The sequence below is a fragment of the Melospiza georgiana genome, chromosome 7, assembly GCF_028018845.1.
Source record: "Melospiza georgiana isolate bMelGeo1 chromosome 7, bMelGeo1.pri, whole genome shotgun sequence".
In the NCBI taxonomy this organism is placed as follows: Eukaryota; Metazoa; Chordata; class Aves; order Passeriformes; family Passerellidae; genus Melospiza; species Melospiza georgiana.
The window spans coordinates 18,544,004-18,564,238 of NC_080436.1; the positions used below are offsets into that span (position 1 = coordinate 18,544,004).

The 20,235-nt window shown below is 36.6% G+C and overlaps 1 protein-coding gene across 2 annotated transcripts in view; it reads left to right on the top strand.

Annotated features, from left to right (window-relative positions):
• PDE11A (phosphodiesterase 11A) overlaps nucleotides 1–20,235 on the top strand; it is a 104,283-nt gene that overhangs the window by 32,398 nt on the left and 51,650 nt on the right. The window contains exons 1-8 of one of the 2 annotated variants that reach the window (XM_058027982.1): nucleotides 2,915–3,004; nucleotides 7,806–7,895; nucleotides 8,781–8,921; nucleotides 10,663–10,727; nucleotides 14,756–14,888; nucleotides 17,234–17,309; nucleotides 18,707–18,774; nucleotides 19,132–19,224. In XM_058027982.1, coding sequence (XP_057883965.1) covers nucleotides 7,809–7,895; nucleotides 8,781–8,921; nucleotides 10,663–10,727; nucleotides 14,756–14,888; nucleotides 17,234–17,309; nucleotides 18,707–18,774; nucleotides 19,132–19,224 — 663 coding nt within the window. In that variant the 5' untranslated portion in view covers nucleotides 2,915–3,004; nucleotides 7,806–7,808. Of the gene's footprint in view, nucleotides 1–2,914; nucleotides 3,005–7,805; nucleotides 7,896–8,780; nucleotides 8,922–10,662; nucleotides 10,728–14,755; nucleotides 14,889–17,233; nucleotides 17,310–18,706; nucleotides 18,775–19,131; nucleotides 19,225–20,235 lie in introns of those variants that run through there. The other variant, XM_058027981.1, reaches the window with a different exon arrangement.

Sequence of the window (20,235 nt, forward strand, 5' to 3'; positions counted from 1 at the left end):
TAAGATCAAAGCCTGCAATTGTGTTATAGAAAAGATAGCTTTGAGGTGATACTGATTAATTCACCTATGCCAATTTAAAGTTCTGATCTGCAATTCCTATTTTTAGCGTTGATAGTATCAGTCTTCACAGCTCTCACTTTGCCAATACCAAGATCTTCCCATCTCATGCAGTGACATTTATAAAGCTGGTTGCACTGATTCAAGCATAGTGGAAGCCAGGAGTCTTTCCAAAATTTTGACAAAATCTTTCTTTGTGACCTTTTTCCTCCCTTCAGGTATCAGTTAAATTTTTCTTTGGCTCAGTTTTGCTGTCTCTAGATAAAAATTACTACCTGACATTGCTGCTGTAAAACTTTGTTCATGGTCTGCCAAAGTGCTTTGAGGCACTGAGATTTAGGCACTGCAGAACTGCCTGCCTTACATAACAGCTGCAGGCTGCTGTGCCTGGGGGCTGGCCTCTAGTGACTCCTCTTCAAACAGGGCAGAGCAGAGCAGCGAGGCAGTAACAGCCCCTCCTGGTCTCTCGGGAAAGCATTACACTGGTTAAATGTCCTCTGTGAATTATCTCAGCTTGATTTTTTTTTAAAGGTGATTATATAATTTATGTATTTCAAATATAACTGATATTCATCCTTTGAAATAGAGGAACTTTATTTCTTCTCCTTCATACTTTCTTTGTGGGTAGGAGTTGCGGTTTTGAAGATTCGTGGCCTTTTGTGATTCTTCTTATCCCTGTTATTTCAGATGAGCTAATAAAAGCTGCTTAGCATTTCTCCTTACGATTTTGCTACAAAGCCTTGCTAATGTCCAATTGGTGGAAACTCTAGAGTTGATAAAGAAACATAATTTGTAACTGTTGGGTTGATTTAAGGCCTTCTGCCTGCCCACAGACATAGCCCACATCTCCATCATCCAGGTTACCTTGCAGTGAGGAGTCTCCGTGGCTGTCAGTATGTTTATGACACAAAAACATGTTGGTTCACAGCTTTGATCACACTGCTGCAACTTTGCAGCCCTCATTCAGGCTGCCTGTAAGATGACTTTTCCTTGCTTTACAGCTCAACTTTACCGCATTTGCTGAAGTCCTGGGGCTAAGGACCAGTGCCAGGCATTGGCTTGGCCTTACAGGTGCTTACACTGGCATGGTGATACTCCTTACCTGCTACCTCTGCTCTTCATCAGTTCATACACTTCTGATTTTAATAGAACCACTGTCATTCCTTGTGTAACTTTTTTCTTCCTCTTGTCCTCATTTTCCCTTCTGGAAATCCTGGCTTAATATCACATGCTGAATAAATGAGTGGCAGTTTGCTGGGATGGGGCTTATTAGTGGGCATCACTGATTCAGGTTTGTGTAAAATATAGAGGCATTTCCAATGAAAATAGCTGGATTTTGCATGTAGGAGATCGGATGAAGAGATCCTAGAATAGCAGACATTTTACATATATTTATTTTTGGCTTTCTAGTCTTTAGCAGAAATGTTTTCCTATTTCAGATTCATTTGGGGCAGCACCATTTAAAATGAGGTGCTGTAAGGAAATTTACAGTACACTTATTCTTCTTTTCACTTTATACCAAATACGAAATATAATGCAATGTCAAAATGTTTATGTCTTACCAAATATTGTTAAAAATAGGTTTAACAGCAACTTCTAATGTTTTTGGGTTTTTTGACAGTATAATTCAGCATTGCTTGTTTTTTTTTTTTTTTTTTTGAGGTTCATACCCTGGTAGTGAGGAGAATAATGGATAATATCTAGCTGTAAAGTGACTGGGTCAAGAAACTGTCAAATACCTGCCAGAAAAAAATAAGATTTGTAGATGTGTTCTGACTGTATAAACATTTTTACAAGTGTATTATTATAAATCAAGTTCATTGTGTTGACTTGTTTTCCCAGTTTAAAGACCTTTGATGCATAGCAGAAAACAGAGAAGAGGAGGTTGTGTGGAACAACTAGAGGGCAGTGATGGGGCCTGCAGAAAAGTCAGAGTTGGGCACATTTGGCTGCACTCCCACCCTTTCCTGCCCTTTGCTCCTGCATGCAGCAGTCTCCCGGTGCCATGGCTTGTGAGGACAGTGACCTACATAGGAGTCAGGCTTTAAAACTGTAATAAGTCTGCTTCTACCAGAGACATGTTTTGTAATCTGTCTGGTGACGCAGTTATCTAGTTTGAATGTGTGCCAGTAATTCTGTGAGGCAGGAAAGTATAGAGGCAGTGCTGAAGGATTGCTCCCATGGTCCTTTTCAGGCTGTTTACAGACACCAAAAGCATGCAGAGTTAGAGAGTGAGCTTTATAGGGCAGAAATGCTGCTCTATGTTTGCAAGCATTAGCGCATTTTTATGGTACTCATTAATAATCACATACAAATACAAACTTTAAAAAAAAACAAAAAAAAAGAAAAAGGCAGTAGGAGATTGGCCCAGGAGCCTCTGCAGGTTCAGTGATACACATAGGAGCTGTGTACCCTATTTGGGTGCCTATAATTCATGGAGTGTTTTTACCAGCCAATTGTTCTTTCCATGCTTGGGAAAATAATTTTGGTAAATATTTCTTGGATTTGTGAACTTAGAAGACAATTAGATTTTATCAGATGTGTGGCTAGCAAGACCCTGCACAGCTGGCAGGAGGTAATGGAATTTGGAAGAGCGCTCGTGTTTAACCATTTTGCAATTGGATTTGGTTTATTGCTTTCAGAATTCAGTAGAACGTTTCACCCTCTGAACCTATTTTGAACACATTAGGAAATGTTTTAAAGGGCAGCTGGATTCCCTGATTTGGTTTCAAGTATGCCCACAAAGCATCTATCACTTTAAACTACAGCAAAAAAACTTTTCCTTTGAAAGGACTTCTTTTCTCTTTCTAGGAAGGCTGTACTAGCTCCTTTCCCCACAGGCTCACCAAGCAAGCTGTGTAAAGAGAAGTGGCTCCTGTGGCCGCTAAAGAAAACAACTGAACCAGACAGGCATTTGCTGAGAGCTCAACCTGGAGTTTGTGCCAGAGTGAGTACACAAGCATTACTGAGAAGCTTCTTTCTTCTGTCAGACATCAGAATTGTTTTCTTTTCTGACCACAGGCAGGGGGTGCTTGGAGTGTGCCAGAAGCTGAGTTAGACTCCACTGGATAGCTATGGCAGCGTGTGCTCTCGGAGAGGGCTCCGTGAGGGCAGAGCTGACGCGGGGGAGGCAGGGTAAATGTCACTGCATTTGCTGAAGCTGAAGTCAGGGCTGCTTTCCAGCCAGCAAGCTCACATTTCCCCTCTGCAGTGTGCTGCCATTGCAGCACTGGCTGGTTTTCACCATTAGCTAATAACTTTCTGCATTGCAGCTCTGCACCTATGCAACTTTGTTGCTTTTATATTTTCCTCTCGTAAGAGAAAATTTCAGAATTTACTTCCTGTGAGGTACACAATTCTAGAAAATAGCCTTCTTTTGCTGCTGGAACCAGCAGGGGTTTTTCTTATGCAGCAAGGGAAGTTTTACAGATTCCATAAGGACCCTCATCTCCAGGCTGTGCAGTGGAGGGAAAGGTGGTATCGCTCGATAACATGCATTGTCAGAAAGGGCTTGGCCAGAGGTCTCCTTCCTGTTTCTAATGACAGAAAGATTTGTATCATATGTGAAGTGATTGTGAAATCCAAACCCAGATGATGAAAAGAAACCCTAATTTTTAGCAATTCAGAGGAACACTAAGAAGCATTTTACTAACTTATGTATTTTATGTCTCATCATCTATGAAAAGCTGGATGAAAGAAAAGGAGTGTCACATCTCAAGACGTTGTGCTGCTGTAGTATAGGTGTCCAGATGCTGATGTGCCCAGACAACTGTGTAACCAGGTGTGGAACTTTTGGCCTGCAAAACTGTCATCAAAAACTGTCATCATGAAGAGGAAACATGTGGAAGACTGCCCTTTAAAATTCTGAGGGAGCACTGGTGTGTTTCTGAACTGATGCCGTAAAATAAAAGTATCCACTAACAAGCACAGTTTGTAGCTTACTTGTCCTAGTATTTAGTACTGCAGAATCTGAAAATGTTTCATACTTCCAAATACCAAGCTCCTGCTTCAGTTATTGTTGTGGATTTGAAGGTCTAACTTTGGGGCTGCAATTCTGGAGGTGTGTGGAGATACTAAAGCAATGGAAATATATCCTGTGGGAAGCCAAAAGTAACTATGGTCAGGGCAGACATCTGATCTTACTGGTGTAGTTTTGAAGTAAAGATAAGTAATCTTCAAGACCTAGCTGAAAATGTAAGTAGTTATGTAACTGAATATTGAAATTTCTTGTAATCATACTGTTTGTTTCCTTGGTAGTTGTGTTTTAATACTCCTAACATACAACAATGAAATAATAGAATTTCAAAAAGAAAAAAGTGAGATATTGAAGGTTCCCATTACTACTACTTCTTTTCATAGGTTTCCTGCCCTGATAAAATATTGAACAGTTTTTGAGTTCAGCTTTTTAGCTTTTGAATATTGCTGTGAATTTGTGAGGTGAGTGTAACTGCTACCCACTGATACTTACTGGGAGGTTAATGAAGAGAAACTGGGCCAGGTCACCTGGACCCTGAATGTCCAAGTAATTCACAATATAAACTTGCTAACCTTAAGTTACTGTATCTGAATACCTTACAGTTGTCATGAAAAAAAATCCAACAAAAATTAGTGTCTTTTAATGTCTCAGCACATTCATCAGCCTAAACACCATTTTTATAAAATCTACTATTACATACTTACCGATGTGTTTATCAATATGTCACATAGAACTGTGATGAATCACTGCAACTACTCCTATTTGACAAAATAATTTAACGAGGCACATCTGTTAAAACTGGTTTTGATTTTTTTTCAATCCTGCCTATTTGCTTTCTTTGAAAATAACTTTAGTACCTCTGCCGAATATTTTCCTTTAATTAATTCGAAATAGATGTGGAAGGAAATTATCTTTCAGTTATATTCCCTTTTGCTTCAAAACTATTTTGAATAGCCTTCAATTTAACAAAGGGAAATTACTTTATGTACTTCAGAGGGGTATGCTGCATGTTCTTCCACGAGTTTCACACAAAAACTTTGTGCATTGGTGTAATGGAATCACGTAGCATACTCAACCTTTGGGCCAGTTCTTGCCCTGGAGCACCAGGAAATTAGTAATTAGTTATCTTTCACTTAAAAGGAGGGGGAAAGGATGTGTCTGTCACATGGTGTTATGTACCATTTCCTCAACTTTTTACATTCTCTTTGGAGGGAAAAATCCCTGAAGTGAGAATCTGGCTTAAAAATACCTGCTGTGGCTCGGACAGATAGGAGCTGAATATGACATTATTCCATATTTTTATGGAGTGTCCACAGTCATAGCATAAGCATGTTAGAGGTGCTTGTAAAATAGTCTTAATGCTGCAGATCTAAATCTATAATCTGAAATAATGCAATAACTGCTTTCTATCCCATTGAGCAATTTTGGTTTAAGAAGTCTTACTTAAAATTAAGGTACCATAGAAACATCTTCATTCTTTGTGTACTTGGTGCTGTATTACAACTTGCCAAAAGTGGTTTAAGGAAAAGTCACTTTGACCATTCAGAGAGTACAAAAGTGTAAGAACAGCAGGCTTTTGTTTTAGGTAAACAGGAATAATTGAACCACAGGGTGATTCCTCTCTACCTGACAGTTTTTGTCTTGGTTTTTTTCTTCATAATTGTTGACATTTATTTATTTCTTCTACTTAAGAAACAACTTGGTTTTCTTAAACAACTTGGTGTCCTTCTTAATTGTGCTGCGCCTTATACAATTAGTTAGAGATGTGACAAGAGTGATGTGTGTCAGTGGCTTTCCAAGCTCTTAAGATGTCATAAAACAGTGTTTTATGGATGGTAATTTCTGTGTATAGATGCAGTGCCTTGGAGTTTGGGTTCCAGAGACCAGTGGTTTACAATATTGCAAGGTTTTATTTTCTTCTCACTAAAAAGAGATTTTGGCTAGCTGGTTTTGTGATGCCTGAAGGTTCATAAGCTCCTCTTGTGCTTTCCTTTGTCACAGGGCCACATTAATTTTGGGAATGGAGATTCCAGTGTGGAGGCAATAAATACTATTATTTACCTATTGAGTAAAAATATATCCAGTCTCATTAAGGTATTCAGAATTTCAGTAAAGGCCAGATTTTTCTTAAGTTAACTTTTTCTGCTCTGATCTCTTACTTGGCTGTGGTTTTTAGAACTATTACAAGAAAATATAGATAGGGAGGTTTTTTGTTTCATTTGAAAATAAAAAATAAAGTGAAATAAGCAAAATTCTCTCAGAGAAACTCTGACTATTAAAAAAATTAATCCCTCTTATCAGTTTTTTACATTTGTACTTTATTTTTCATTTTGTGTACTCTATCCTGTAGATCTGGTGTGATAGTTGGCTACTTTAATTACTGCCTCTTCAGAAAGGTGAGTGTTTGTAGAGTCTAAAGTGTCATTTTCCTTAGAGCCATAGGTAGCTGTGATGGGAAGAGGATGAAAGTAGGGTGTTTCCAAATGAGCAGTATAAGTGTGCACCCTTACAGTCTGCAGTTGCTGTGACAGAGTGCCAGGTGTAAAGGTACAAAATTCAGAGGATCTGAGGATTCTTTCCAAAAGCTCATCATTACTCAAACACAGACTAAGCAGGTATGGGACCAGTGGAGTGCTCAAGGTAGATAAAGTATAACAGCAGTTGCTGCTGCTTCTGTTCGTCTGATATCTTTCCTCAGATATCTTTCCTCAGATATTCTCAATAGCCCATGTCTCTGGGTTAGCAGTGTTTTTCTAATTAAACAGAATTTCAAAGACAAATGCCACTCTCTTAATGCCAAAGTTTGTCACAGACAGGATTTCTTACAATAAACAGACAGACCAAAGAGAAGAAAGGTTAGCTGCTGCAGCATTCTTTTGGCTCTGTAAACAGCAGAGTGCCTCAGCTCCCACTGGCTTTGCAAATGTTAAGGCTATTCAGCAGCTGTAAAATTTACTAAAAGTCTCAGACCTAAGCCTGGGAACCACTCAGGAGTGACAGTATGTTACATATTTCTTACCAGTGTGTGGCTTAAAAATGCTAGGTTTGTACTTTGATCCACTGTCATCCTTGTGAAGTGCCAGTCCCACAGCTATTCAGCTGTTTGACTGGTCCAGTTTGCTAACTTCACACAGCCAACCTAAAATCCTTTTGGGCACCTCAAACTATGTTCCCAGTCCCTCCTTTTCAATCTTTTGTAATGTATGATGATACATTAAGGCCCCGTTTTTCAAGCATGTTCTTTTAATTTTTTTTTTTTAACCTTCTTTGAGAAGACAATCAGTTTTCTGACTAATAGTGTAGGATCAATGTTCTGTGTTCCACTGTGCTGGTATTCTCCAAAATCTATGTAGAATTCCTCAACAGGAATGTGACTCAAACTTGCTTCTTGAGCTCAGAACAAAAAAGCAGTCCAGAGAAATAAAGAGTGTTTTCTAGGGAAGCTGTACTGTCTACAGTAATTTAAAGTAGTCTTCAGAAGACATTTTATAGGGTTGAGAATCCACAAATTGCCAGAGAAAATTGTGGAGGACCCAGACTTCTGGGACCTGTGAGCTTAATTGTATTTGTTCTTTCCTAGATATTTGATCTCTTTCCATGCATCAGATGTGCCTTGCCCATGATAATTTCATTTTGTATTTAGTGCTCTGCTGAAGAGCGAGCTGAGCCCTTCCTGTGATGTGTCCCCTGAGTTTAGGTCCCTTTACTAGAATGAAATTGCTGTAAACAATTGCAGTTGTTTTTAATGACTGTAAGTTTCTTTCCATACTAGGTGATGCAGATGTACCTCCCCTTCTGTGGGATTGCCATATCCAATGCCCAGCTGTTTGCAGCTTCAAGGAAGGAATATGACAGAAGCAGGGTAAGTGCAAAGTCTACAGTGGGCCAACATCAAACTTTAGTCTTTTGTTCCTGCAGGTTCCAGCTATGCATATGTGTTTGCTAAGCAGACAGTTCTATTTCAAAAACTATATTTTCAAAAGATTCCTGTTTTGATTGAGGCAGCAAGCAGACAGTGTGGGAGGGAAATCCACTTGTAGTGATGGCTGTGGTTCCCTGATGTCAGTTCCACATCTTGAGGTGCTGAAACAATTGCATTTGTGGCACAGACGGTGCAGGAGAATGTGTTACTTAGGCAGAGATTCAAGCTCTCATAAAATTCTACTCATCTCAGGCCTCTGCCATTCTGAATTTTTAATATTTAGTTCATGTGCAAATAATGTGGATATATCTTTATAAAATTAAGCAGGGAAAAAAACCCCATATGTGAAGGGTTTTGACAGCATGTCTCCATAGAATACACACTCATGATTGCTGGTGCTGTGCATGCATTGGGACAGGAGGATCTGAAGTGAAAATAATGCTCTGCTGCCCTGTCATTCCCTTGTCACAGAGGTCTTTTATTTTTTGAAGAAACAAAATGGTAATTTTGAGGGGTTTTTAATAATAGTTGGCTTCTTTTTTATCATCCTTTCTACAATGACAGGGAATTATATTTTTGTTAGCTTGCATCACAGGCCCAGAACTTCAGTAGAAATACCTCTAGTGGTATTGAACCTCTATTCCTTGACAAAGTATTAACAATTCATTTCAATTTTGTTGCCATAGTCATTAAGACCTTTCTTTGAATGAAGATTTCAAGGGATCACTCATATAAAATCGATCCCAGATATGAAACTTCCTTTGCAATGCTCCATGTATTTATTAGTTTACAACCAATACAAGAGTTTTCTGTCCTTGTATACAGGCTTTACTGGAAGTAGTGAATGACCTCTTTGAGGAACAGACTGACTTAGAGAAAATTGTCAAGAAAATTATGCATCGGGCCCAGACCCTCCTGAAGTGTGAGCGGTGCTCAGTGTTACTTCTGGAAGACATTGAATCACCAGTAAGTAGAGCTGCATGTCGTGTGTAAGTACAGAACAGCAGGTGTTTTTCAGGGTGTCTCTATCCCAATAGGCTTATACTGTGATAGCAGTAAGTTTTTACATTGAGCAGGTGAAATGGAAATCCAGCTTTCAGAATAACTGAAGTATTTTTGGGTTTTTGCAATTACTTTGTCTACTTGACCCATGAATAATTATTTCATTGCAGAGCTCTGTTGAACAGATGGATGTAAACGGTATGAAAGTATTTGACAGTTTTGACAGGATCTTTCTTTGGGACTTTGCAGTAACTGATATTCATAGGGTGTGAGAGCCTCTTAAAAAATGTTGGAAGTTTTTATGAGTATTGTTATTAGTAATAAATTAAGTGGCTGCCTTTATATTGGTAGCTCTCTCCAGTGTTTTCAGGCTATTCAATTTAAGCTACCCTCCTTTCCATGATTTGAGAAGTAGTTGAAGGATAAAACATTGCTTTTAATATCTCTTTTTCCCACCCAATTATTATTTTTGTATTCACTGATTCTGCAGTTAATTATTTGTTGCTAGGCTTTGACAAGTCAGAGACAGAATCGTAAATTTGTTTGTATGGCAGAAAAAAATACCCATTCTTTTCCTTGGAGGAAAGATATGATTCATATTTCATTTCAGTTAATAAAAATTAAGAACTTTCAATTGAGTATGCCCTAAATTATACCAGCTTTCCTAAAAGCAAGATCAAAGTTTTTATTTCACTTATGTTCTCTACTATAGAATTTTAACGTTTCTAGTTCATTTTCTCTTTCTAGATTCCCCTAGCCACCCCCCTCTCCAATTTTATAATTGCAATATATAATTCTACTACATTCTTATGAAATGTCACTGTGTTTATAAGTATAATATGATTTTTATTTTTCACAGAAATGTCCATTGTGTTAGGAAGTTGTGGGTGGCAGTTCATTTTTCTGCTCTTGGTACTATTTCTGCCTTTGAGCCTGGAGGGACTTTTCACAAACCACAAGCAATGAGTTCTTATTCCTCTAGACAAAATTGTGAAATATGGACAAAAATCTCAAACTTTTTCTAGATGGTCATAAATCTTAGGTTAATTTGGAGTAGAATAGCATCTTACCAACCACTTGGTAATTTTTACAAGTGGCAAAACAGTTATTTTCCTGACTTTCTCCTATTTTGGAGGGTTATATCAAAATAGATCTCTTTAGAGTAACTCAGTGTCTAACCATGTCTAAAATACTGTCATTTGTACATTGTGCAGAAAGCTTTTATGATTCAGAAACAAAGTGAAGATGGGAACACATCCAAAAATAAGGCCTCTGTTCTGTGTCACTTTTTGCCACTCCTAAGATGTTTCACTTATGTGTTCCTGACATATATGTTCAAGTGTGATTGGTTGCAGTTAGTAATGCAAAGCTGCCATCCTGCTTAATTCCCTATATTAAAAAAGTGAAGTTTGAGTAAAGCTCCATAATACATGTCCCAAAAGCCTTTACAGGGAAGCATATATGCTTGTGGAAAATAGTTTTCTGAGAGAATCTGAAGATATAATTTGATATGATATTGATTTTTAGGGAACTGTGCACAGCATGTATTTTAAACATGAATTCTCCATTGAGAGAATACAAATTTGTACTTTTATCCTAAGACTATTGGATAAAAATACAGTTTAAGCAGAGGAACCTTACATTACTGGTTTCTTAGATGTTTATTTATCTTAATAGCAATCTTAAGTTACTTCTTTTGTGACAGGTGGTGAAATTTACAAAATCTTTCGAATTGTTATCTCCAAAATGCAGTGCTGATACTGACAACAGGTTAGTGCTCATGTCTTCTGTGGTTATGGATAACTACATTTTTCACATAGTTTTCAGGTCTGCTTGGTCAAGATTTTATTTTCTGATAGAACTTTGTGTAGATCTGATTGAAGAGTGTGAGACTACATTTTTTACTCAGACAAGACACCTGCTTGCTTCAAATGGAGGCTTGCTTGAATGAATATATGTCCCTATATTTTTTATATATGTATGTTTTTGTGTGTATACATGCACTAATGTTGTATTGGTGTCTCAGGTAAGAAACCAGGGGAAAACTGATTTTTTATGGTTGAACTCATTGATAACATGAAATTGTTGTTTTGCTTGATTAATATAGAAGTAAAAATTACAAAATTATTTTAGATTGTTGATCTCTTACAAAATTGTTTTGTACAATTGTGTTGAGAGGTTCCCAGTAAAATTTTATTTCTGCTGTTGTCAAATTGGAAAGCCTAGAAACTGCAGAGCATATGTATTTCCTAGAAACTGTGTTCCTGTGACTAAATCTTGTTTGGGAGGCCAGTCAAAATGGAAGTATATGTTTTGCTTAGTAGGATCTGTAAACACTTATAAAGGGCCAATTTTAAGTAATAAAAGAAAGATTTTTGTTCATGTGAGGTTGTTATATCAATCCCTGCAAGGTTACACCACTGGTAGCAGTTCACATAAAATGTCCTATATAGCAAATGAGGGGATGAGGATTAGGACTATTGTGAGAACATTTCTTCCATCTTGCAGGGCTCAGTGTTTATCACACAGGTTTTATGCAGCTTAAATCATACTGATTCTGAAGGAGAATTTTGCATATCAAATGGCTGTCATGGTGATAAACCTTTTCATGGATTGATTTCACATCATTAGAAATGGGAAGTGTTAGAAAATTTCTAAGATGTGCAAGCTCACATCAGAGTCCCGGGCCACACAGAAATATGGGTAGAAGCTATCTCCTTTCCATGTCCTGGTATGGGAACAGTGAAGCAAATGGAAAACAAGCAATAAAAAATAGGAAGATTTAAATATGATTAAATAATCTGTTGATTCATCTGGGAATCACAAGTTGCTTTTGACAAAGAGTTCTAGAGTAGCAGTTGGTCTTTCCTAGGGGGTGAAAATACATTTCTTTTTTTCAGGGACAGGAGTATGAATCAAGGAATGTGGTTGTTATTCCTGTTTTTCTCAAACTTGATCAATAGCCAGATTAGTCAAAACAATGTAGAGTGGTATCAAGATAACCAAGCTGGCTCATTTCTTGTTACCATAGTTATATTAGCATGTTGCCACAGCAGTTTGTACAGTTTGTAGTAGCCTACTCTGCTTGTAGTCAAGTCAAGAATATTTTAACTTTATTCCAAGACATGAATAAACACATAACCTGGTAGATAGTCTTCATAAGATTCATAAAGGTAAATTTCTGTGCATTTTAACATAAAGATGTATCACTTTTTCTGTGATTATTTTTTCCTGTGGAGAGTGAAGTTGCTTTTACAAAGACCAAGGTTAGACTGGCAGATATGATGTCACATTTGGATCTAGCACAGGCACAGCTTGAGTTATTGGCACTATTGTGCAAAAATAAAGGTTATTTAGGATACAGAACAATGCCGCGAGCCCTTGACATTTGAGCATTTTCCTAGTGAGTTTTGCCCTTTTCATTCTGCATTCTGCAGCTGTAACTGATGTCAAGTCATGAGACTTTTCATGTGGGGAAAAAAAGATTAGTTTCTTCATCATTACAGCAGTTAAGAAAAACATTATTTCTTTGAAATTTTAGTTGAAATCTAGACATTTCAGGCTGAGAACAGTTATCATTATGTTTTATCTAAATGAGAAAGGAGTTCTAAGACAATATTTCATGGATGCCCCAATATATTTTCTCACACAGTTTTAGAAGTTGGCTTTTCTTTTGCCTTCATAAATCTGCATGACAGCAGCTCACCTGTTAAATACCTAAATATATTATCATAATAAATATTCATACTTATTTTCTTTGCTGTTGTTTGTAAAGGAATGTCTTGCAAGGCCACACTTGCCTCTTTTTGTTCAGTTTCCAAGTTTTCATCACACACCACAATCAAGTTTCTTTATTATCCATATTGGTACACTGATGCTCTTGTTTTTCCCAGTGATTTTCTTCTTGAAGTACAAGTTTGCCAAGTCCCCTAAATTTTCTCTCCCTTTGAAAAAATATTACATAAATGTTAGAATCCTTGGGGGTTCAGTTCTGGTATGATGTTGATGAAGATGAGCCTGATGGAATGTGCTGTGGAGTGTGCCTTTCCTGCACAGAAGCAGCAGTTTTGGCAGATGAGATTCCATTTTTGCAGGTAGCTGAGATAACAGCTCTCTAACCTGGGTACCAGTGGTAGTGGACAAGTCTCCTGCCTGGGCCAGAGTATGAGTTGTGTGGGCAAAAATATCCGTGCTCCTTCCCACTTGGGCTGGTACAGAGGAAGGGCTGAAATTCCTCAACTGTTTCACTGTCCCTGGGATGATGTGCCTGTCTTCTGGAGTATGGATGTAGAGTGCTTGTTAGGAATGGAGAGAACATAACAGACCCTGCTTTTAAAACTTAATTATGAATGTTATCTTGTTTCTTTTACTTGAATTAATTTGCTGCTTAAAATGCTTGACACCCCAATGGAGTCATGATGTATGTGTTTTATATGATAATATCATTCAGATAACTTATGGACTGGGAACTATGCATTTGAAATTAGATTCTTATCCTTAAAGATTTTTTGCTTCTGGAGTATTTGAAATAAATTAAATTATGAATTAAATGTTAAATTATAAATGTGATTTTTTTACTTAGCTTAAAACCCATTATATTTATGTAAAGGTCTCTGTCAAAGTGTACACATAACATTAATTACAGTCATTCAAAATTCTTATCCCAAATGAAAGTGGATTCTTCTAGATTTCTGTAAATCATTATTACTTATAGCCTTTTAAGAATATTATGTTTTCTTTTTGATGAGTGACGTAGTTGAATTAGTCTCCAGAAAATCAATGCAGTCAACAAAAATCAATCCTTTCCTTTTGATTGAGTCTTTCAAGGGTTTCACTGTTCAGCCTGTTTTCATTCATGAGGAATGCTTCAAAGCCTTAAACTATTGTATTCTCCATAGCTTCTTAGTAACTTTTTCCCAAGAAATGTTTCTCAGGTGTTAAAAATTTACCAGTTTTCTTTTTAAAACTAAGACAACAGGCATTTTTTTTATTATCCAGTCATGAGTAGCCAGACATTGCCAATGTCAAGAACCTGCCCGAAATAAGTCAAAGAGAACTTTCCTGCTGATTAGGTGAGGAATTTAAGGTCTGCTAAACACTGAGTTTTCTGAGAAGCTGCAGTGGACTGTGGTGAGTTGAGGCCATCATTTTAGTGTCTTATGCTCATTTAGTGATAGCTCTCTAGCCCCTCAGTAACTGTGGCAGAAGCTCAACCAGGTAAAAATAAAGGAAACCTTCATTTCTTGTGTGGCTACTTGGATCTACCTGCTGCAATATACTTGCAGTATTGATTTAAGACTTATTCAATGATCCCTTCTTCAGCCATTAGATATGGCCTTTCAGATGCCAAAATTTTTTAAAAGTCATTTTTACAGGAAAATTACTGAAAATAAAAATTGAAAATATCACAGATTATTAGATTAATTTAAAAATGCGTAGAAGTATATATTTTCAGGTAACTCTACAGAAAATATTTTTAGAAGTGGTTGCTTTTCATGAGCAGTCCTGTATCCTACAGAAACTTAGAACACAGTCCACTGTTGATTCATAGGTAAAATCTATCAAATATTTTATTTACTTGATACACCAATGCTGTTTTCAATAGAAAGTTATTTAAAGCAGAGAATTTTTGAGGTACCACTTCAATAATACCAAATTATTGTTCTATAGTTAATTTTTGATAACTATTAATAATTGTGAATGGTTCTGCTGTTCCTAGTAATGTGCATTTAAGACATGCTGGACTTGCAGTTAACGTTGACTGTATACTTTTCTTCCCTTGCCCTGCATTTTGATAGTTTCAAAGACAGTGTGGAAAAATCATCCTATTCAGACTGGCTAATAAACAACAGCATTGCTGAACTCGTCGCTTCCACAGGTCTCCCAGTGAACATCAGTGATGCCTATCAGGACCCCCGCTTTGATGCTGAGGTGGGAGATTTTTACAAATGGAACTAATTATATATTACTTTTGAGCATCACAACTAATATAAAAATTTTGGGTTTATATCCAAGTGGCTGTGAGACATGTGAATATTTATTGAATTATTTTTTTCTAATCAGTAAGTTGTCCTGGTCTTCTATGGTTTTATAATGCAAACACAAGTCACTGAATTAGTCTATGACTTTTAGCAGTTTGTCCATGATTCTTTTTTTTTTTCCTGTTTATAAATGATTCCTCTACCAATTGCCTTGATACTTATGCAAACTGATTTTTATTGCTGAAAATTTGTTGGTGTTCAGTGTTAGCAGCACCAGCGTTGTTAGCTGTTGGGGTGACTGGGGCTGTGCACAGACAGAGTGTGAGCAGAGCTGGCATCCAGACAGACAAATGTTGTTTGTGATCTAACTTAGCCAACCAACAGCTTAATTTGCTCAAATACACACTGGATTGGGTACTTCTTCAAGATACATTCACTCCCAATAAAAGTTGTTTGTGCATCTTAAGGTATTTTCATTTCCCATTAGAAAAGTGTAGTTACAGATAAAAATGTAAGTATACTTAGCATCTAAATAAATGTTAGAGGTGTATGGAAGGACAAAATCTTCACTGAATTCTAATCCAGCATTACTGTGGAGGACTTGGCCAGCACTCGGACAGCACATTAATCACAGCTTTGGTCAGAAAGCTTCCTAAAATATATTGCTACAGTAAGTGTTCTTGGAAGTGTTTCATGTTGAGAGTTTGCTTGGTTCCAGTTTTATTCCATGTGTCATTAAAGGGATTATCTCTCAAACCAGCAGAATTTTTTGAAACAAGAAAACATAAAAGGAGCCTGCTGTAGAAATATAAAAGAAAACTGCATTGATGGTAATCTGTTCAGAATTGCAAGTACAATTAATGCCTGGGGTGTTTAGATACGCTAACTTAAAGCATGCCAGTCCTTGATGTTTGCAATTGTACTTGTATTATATCATCTCCTGAATAATTCAGCTATCTCTTATTTGTTTCACAGTTAGTTCTTTCCAAGTTGGAGGCACTACCCAATATATATAAAGCAAATGATACAAAGGGCAATAATAATTTTCTTTTGATGGGTTCCTATGAAAATTTAATTCTTAAATTCAGTCTTTCTACTCAATTATTTCTACAGACAAGAGTAGTAAGAGAACATAGTATCCCTTATTACTTAGATAGAATCAAACGTATTTATAGTTATGAACAGAAATTCTGTTCTCTGCATCAGTTGAAAATCATCTCTTTTATTTTTTTCTCAGAACACTATTTCTCATCTGCAAATGTTGATGCTCTATTTTCAATTCATTCATCAAGAATTTAATGCAAAAGTTCATTTCAAGACATACATTTTAATCAACTATTGCCCCATTCCCATGGATTTGAGGTGGCACTCCACACCAGTTTCAGTGATGAGTTCTGAGTATGTACAAATAGGCAGTAATCTAATTAAAACCTGAGTTACATCTTTTGCTAGATAGGACATCACAGTGATCCCATCCTGCTTCCCGTATATGAATTAATGCTGGTCTTTTAATTTTCTTCTATTAAACACTGCCTGTAGCAGTGGCAGTTTTAGTAAAAGAACATCTCCTGATCTTCTCTGAGTGGACCCATTCCATTCTCTTATCTCTTTTGAAAAACTGTTTTCACATTTCAATGCAGTGACACTAAAGAATAATGTTACTAATTGTAGAAAAGAGAGAATCAGTGAAATTTAAAATAAATTGTGAAGTTGTATACTTTATTAGCTAGAAAACAATAAATGAGGCAGTAAATTTTCATTGGAACAAAAGGACCATTTATCTCAAATCTAGGGTTTGACTCCATCCTCACCTTTTTTACTAACTTGCACTTCTGCCCAATTCCCTACTTACTTTCACCTTTCTTCTGAAAATGTCTATTTCCTGTAAGCCTCCTTCTACAGCTGCCTTGCTAAGTCCCATTTCAGTTTGAGAATTGGGAAGGGTACTTCTAAGCCAAACTTGTTCAGTGAAAGTTATCTCTACTACAGTGTAAGTAATCCAAAATTTGTCTGGATATTGCCTCAATTATAGTTTATCTTTAGTGCCAAATCAGAGTCAAATAGTGCAAGCTTAATGTGGCAAAGATGCCAATGTTTTTATATTCTTCGGCAATTTTTAGAATCATCCCTATGACTTTTGGTTACTGTGGATGAAATTTCAGCAGATTTTCTTCTGAGAGCTGATTCATATGAAATGACATTTATAATGTAAACTTACTTCTTGACATTTCTATTACTATGATTTTAAAAAATGAAAACAGCATCACTAATGGAAGCTCTCATTCTACATTTTAGGCTGACCAAATTTCTGGCTTTCACATAAGATCTGTTCTTTGTGTTCCAATATGGAACAGCACCCACCAAATAATTGGTAAGACTTCCCTCATGGCTGTGTAATTTTTGTGCTAATGTAAATTTAGTTTTATCTTTTTAATTCTATGTTCCTTTACCTTCTTTTTCCAAGCTGAATATTGTTAAGAAGTTACAGTACCTAGGATGCATGCTAAGTATCCAAGAAGGGATGTTTTGACTTGGATACTGTATGGACTTTTTCAGCTTTCCAGCTGTGTTGTTGTTAAGTTATATATTGTACTCAACTATAATAAGATGAAAACAGTAATTCTAACCATATTAGTGAAAAATGTTTTATCTGCATTGATGATTTCCTTGGGTCTCTTTCTTTAGTACATGGGCAACTGTCTTCAGTCAAGCTAAGTGTTCGTTTCCCTCTAATGATAAACTCTGGGTGCAGTCAGGGAAGATTTGCTGGAGGGGCTTGGCAGTGGTCAGAGTAGGCCATTGCAGTGCTGGTTGTTGGATCAGGATGTGACAGAGTTTCACAGGATCTTTGATAGGATTCTTTGCAGCTATGCTACCCCAGCAGTTGGCCCTGTGTTATTACCTGCTTTTGGCACAAAAAGGAGTGCTTGTAAATAACAGTGCCAGATTCCTGTGCTAATGCTCCTCAGAACTGACGTCAAAGCAATCACAATTTACACTGGCAGGGCAAGAGTAGATGCCTGTGCCTTGTGGCTGCCAGGGAGAGCTGAGATCAGAAGTGCATTGCTGAAGGCACTTGGTGTCATGCTGGCTCTTTGAGCTTCTTTAGCAGAGGTGACGTGGGAGTTGTGCCTTTAAAAACACATCTTGTTGTTTGTTGTGAACTGTGCCGTATCTTCAAGAATGAGAAATAATTTGAACTCTTGACAGTGGATTACTCTTACAGTATTTTTCTAAGGGCTTATTGTAGCTAAATGAAATAGAAATGTTTGTTGTAGAAATCAGCATTAGTTCAGAAAATACATTTTTTCATTGGCTCAGTAAATTAATGAACCAGTCATGAGTATAAAAGGGTTTATATACCCAGGTGATGCTAAACTAACTAAGATTTTAGGAATGAAGGTACTGATTTAGTAAATTGTAATTGTAACTCCAAATTTTTAGGACAAACTTATGTGATTGCTGTTAGCAAAGTGAAGCGAAGTGATCAAGATATTTCTCAAATAGATCTTTAACCCTTTGTGAAAAGCACTGTGAGTAACTTTTAGATTTGCAGTATTATACTTAGAGAATAAAGCATAACAGCTGAAAGTACAAGTATCAAAACAATCAAATTATTGCACATCTGTGTCTAATTATTTTCAGAATAAATATTTGCATTTTGCTTTTCAGTTTGAGATATGTGGTTTACATTTTACCAATGAATAAAACATTCTGCATTGTGCATTAATGAATGAAGATTATAACTCATCTTAACTCTTTCTAAAGGGGTAGCTCAAGTGTTGAACAGGCTTGATGGGAAATCCTTTGACGACGCTGACCAGCGACTGTTTGAAGTAAGAGCATTACTTCAGCATTACCATACATTTCAGTAGCACTTGGTATTTCTCAGTAGTCTGTTTCAGTCCACTCCAGGGATGAGGGGAGAATAGCTTGTCTATATTTGCAGTTTGACAATAATTCTCAGAAATCCTCACTTAGAAGGTGGCATCCTAATTAAAACAAGTTTCTGGCATCTAATCTCTCATCTGGAGGCCAGTGACTCACCTGCATTCTTAAAATAACCTGCTTAAACATGATTTTTCCTAATATTTTCATGCAATTTCTTCTAATGATTAAGCCAATGTTCATCTTTGTGCTTGTATTATAACTGATTCATAATTGACTCTCATTTTTCTCTTTTTAAATTTTAGGCTTTTGTTATTTTTTGTGGCCTGGGTATCAACAACACAATTATGTATGACCAAGTGAAGAAATCCTGGGCAAAACAGTCTGTGGCTCTTGACGTATGTGTACATCTTTGTGGAACCTCTTCTTGCTCCTAACTCTCATATGTAAAGAAGCCCACTCTATTTTTAAAAACTATGATTATCTAAACTTCTCCAATGAAATTCAACAATGTAGAACAGTGGTCTATTATATATCTGGAGATTTTAAACATTTATCACATGAAAAATAATCTTGGTGAGAAAAAAGCCAGGAGTTTTGAGGATAGCTTAAGAAATTTACATTATTCCTACTACAACAATAATTAAGAGCAGTTTGAATGAAATTTCAGATCTCTCAAAAAAAGCATTATGCAAGACTGATTAATCTTAAAACATTGCTCGGAGGAAAGGGTAACATCACTAAGATATTGGTATTGTTTTAAATTTCACATGTGATAAGAGAAGAAATTCATCTACTTATCCCTGATGTGTGCACCTTTTACCTGTGTAATTCCTTTGAGTTTCTCCCATACTTACCATTACAATAAGAACCACAAAAATAACATTGGCCCGAATGAGATATGAAATTCTTTCTATTAAAAGAAAAATCAAACCCAACTGAATTACTGTAAAGAGGCTTTTTTTTTTTTCTTTGCTTTGGGGTTTGAGACATTAATCTGCATAGTGGGGTTGCATCCTGTGCTGCACACAGGCCTATTAAGGCTTTCCAAAGCCAGTAAGACCCTTGTGTTGGAAATCCTAAGCATAAGCAACTTTCTTTATTATTTTTATATATCTACCCATGTAGGAAGAAAAGTTAAAAGCTTACCTTTTCAGGCCTCCTGCAAGATCCCTTACACTTTACATGTCATGGTCATGGATAACTCTTCGTACGTCCCAGGTATTTGTGGAATATGACACCTAAGAATGAGTGCTCCTCCTGGCAAGAAAAGCAAGCAGTGTTAGATGTCACACACAGATATATAAGGATGAAACTTCACATAGAAGTTTATTTGCTACTGAAATAAAAGAAAATTAAATATTTTTAGTTTAAAGTACAGAATCTTTCTTTGATATGAAAAAGGACTA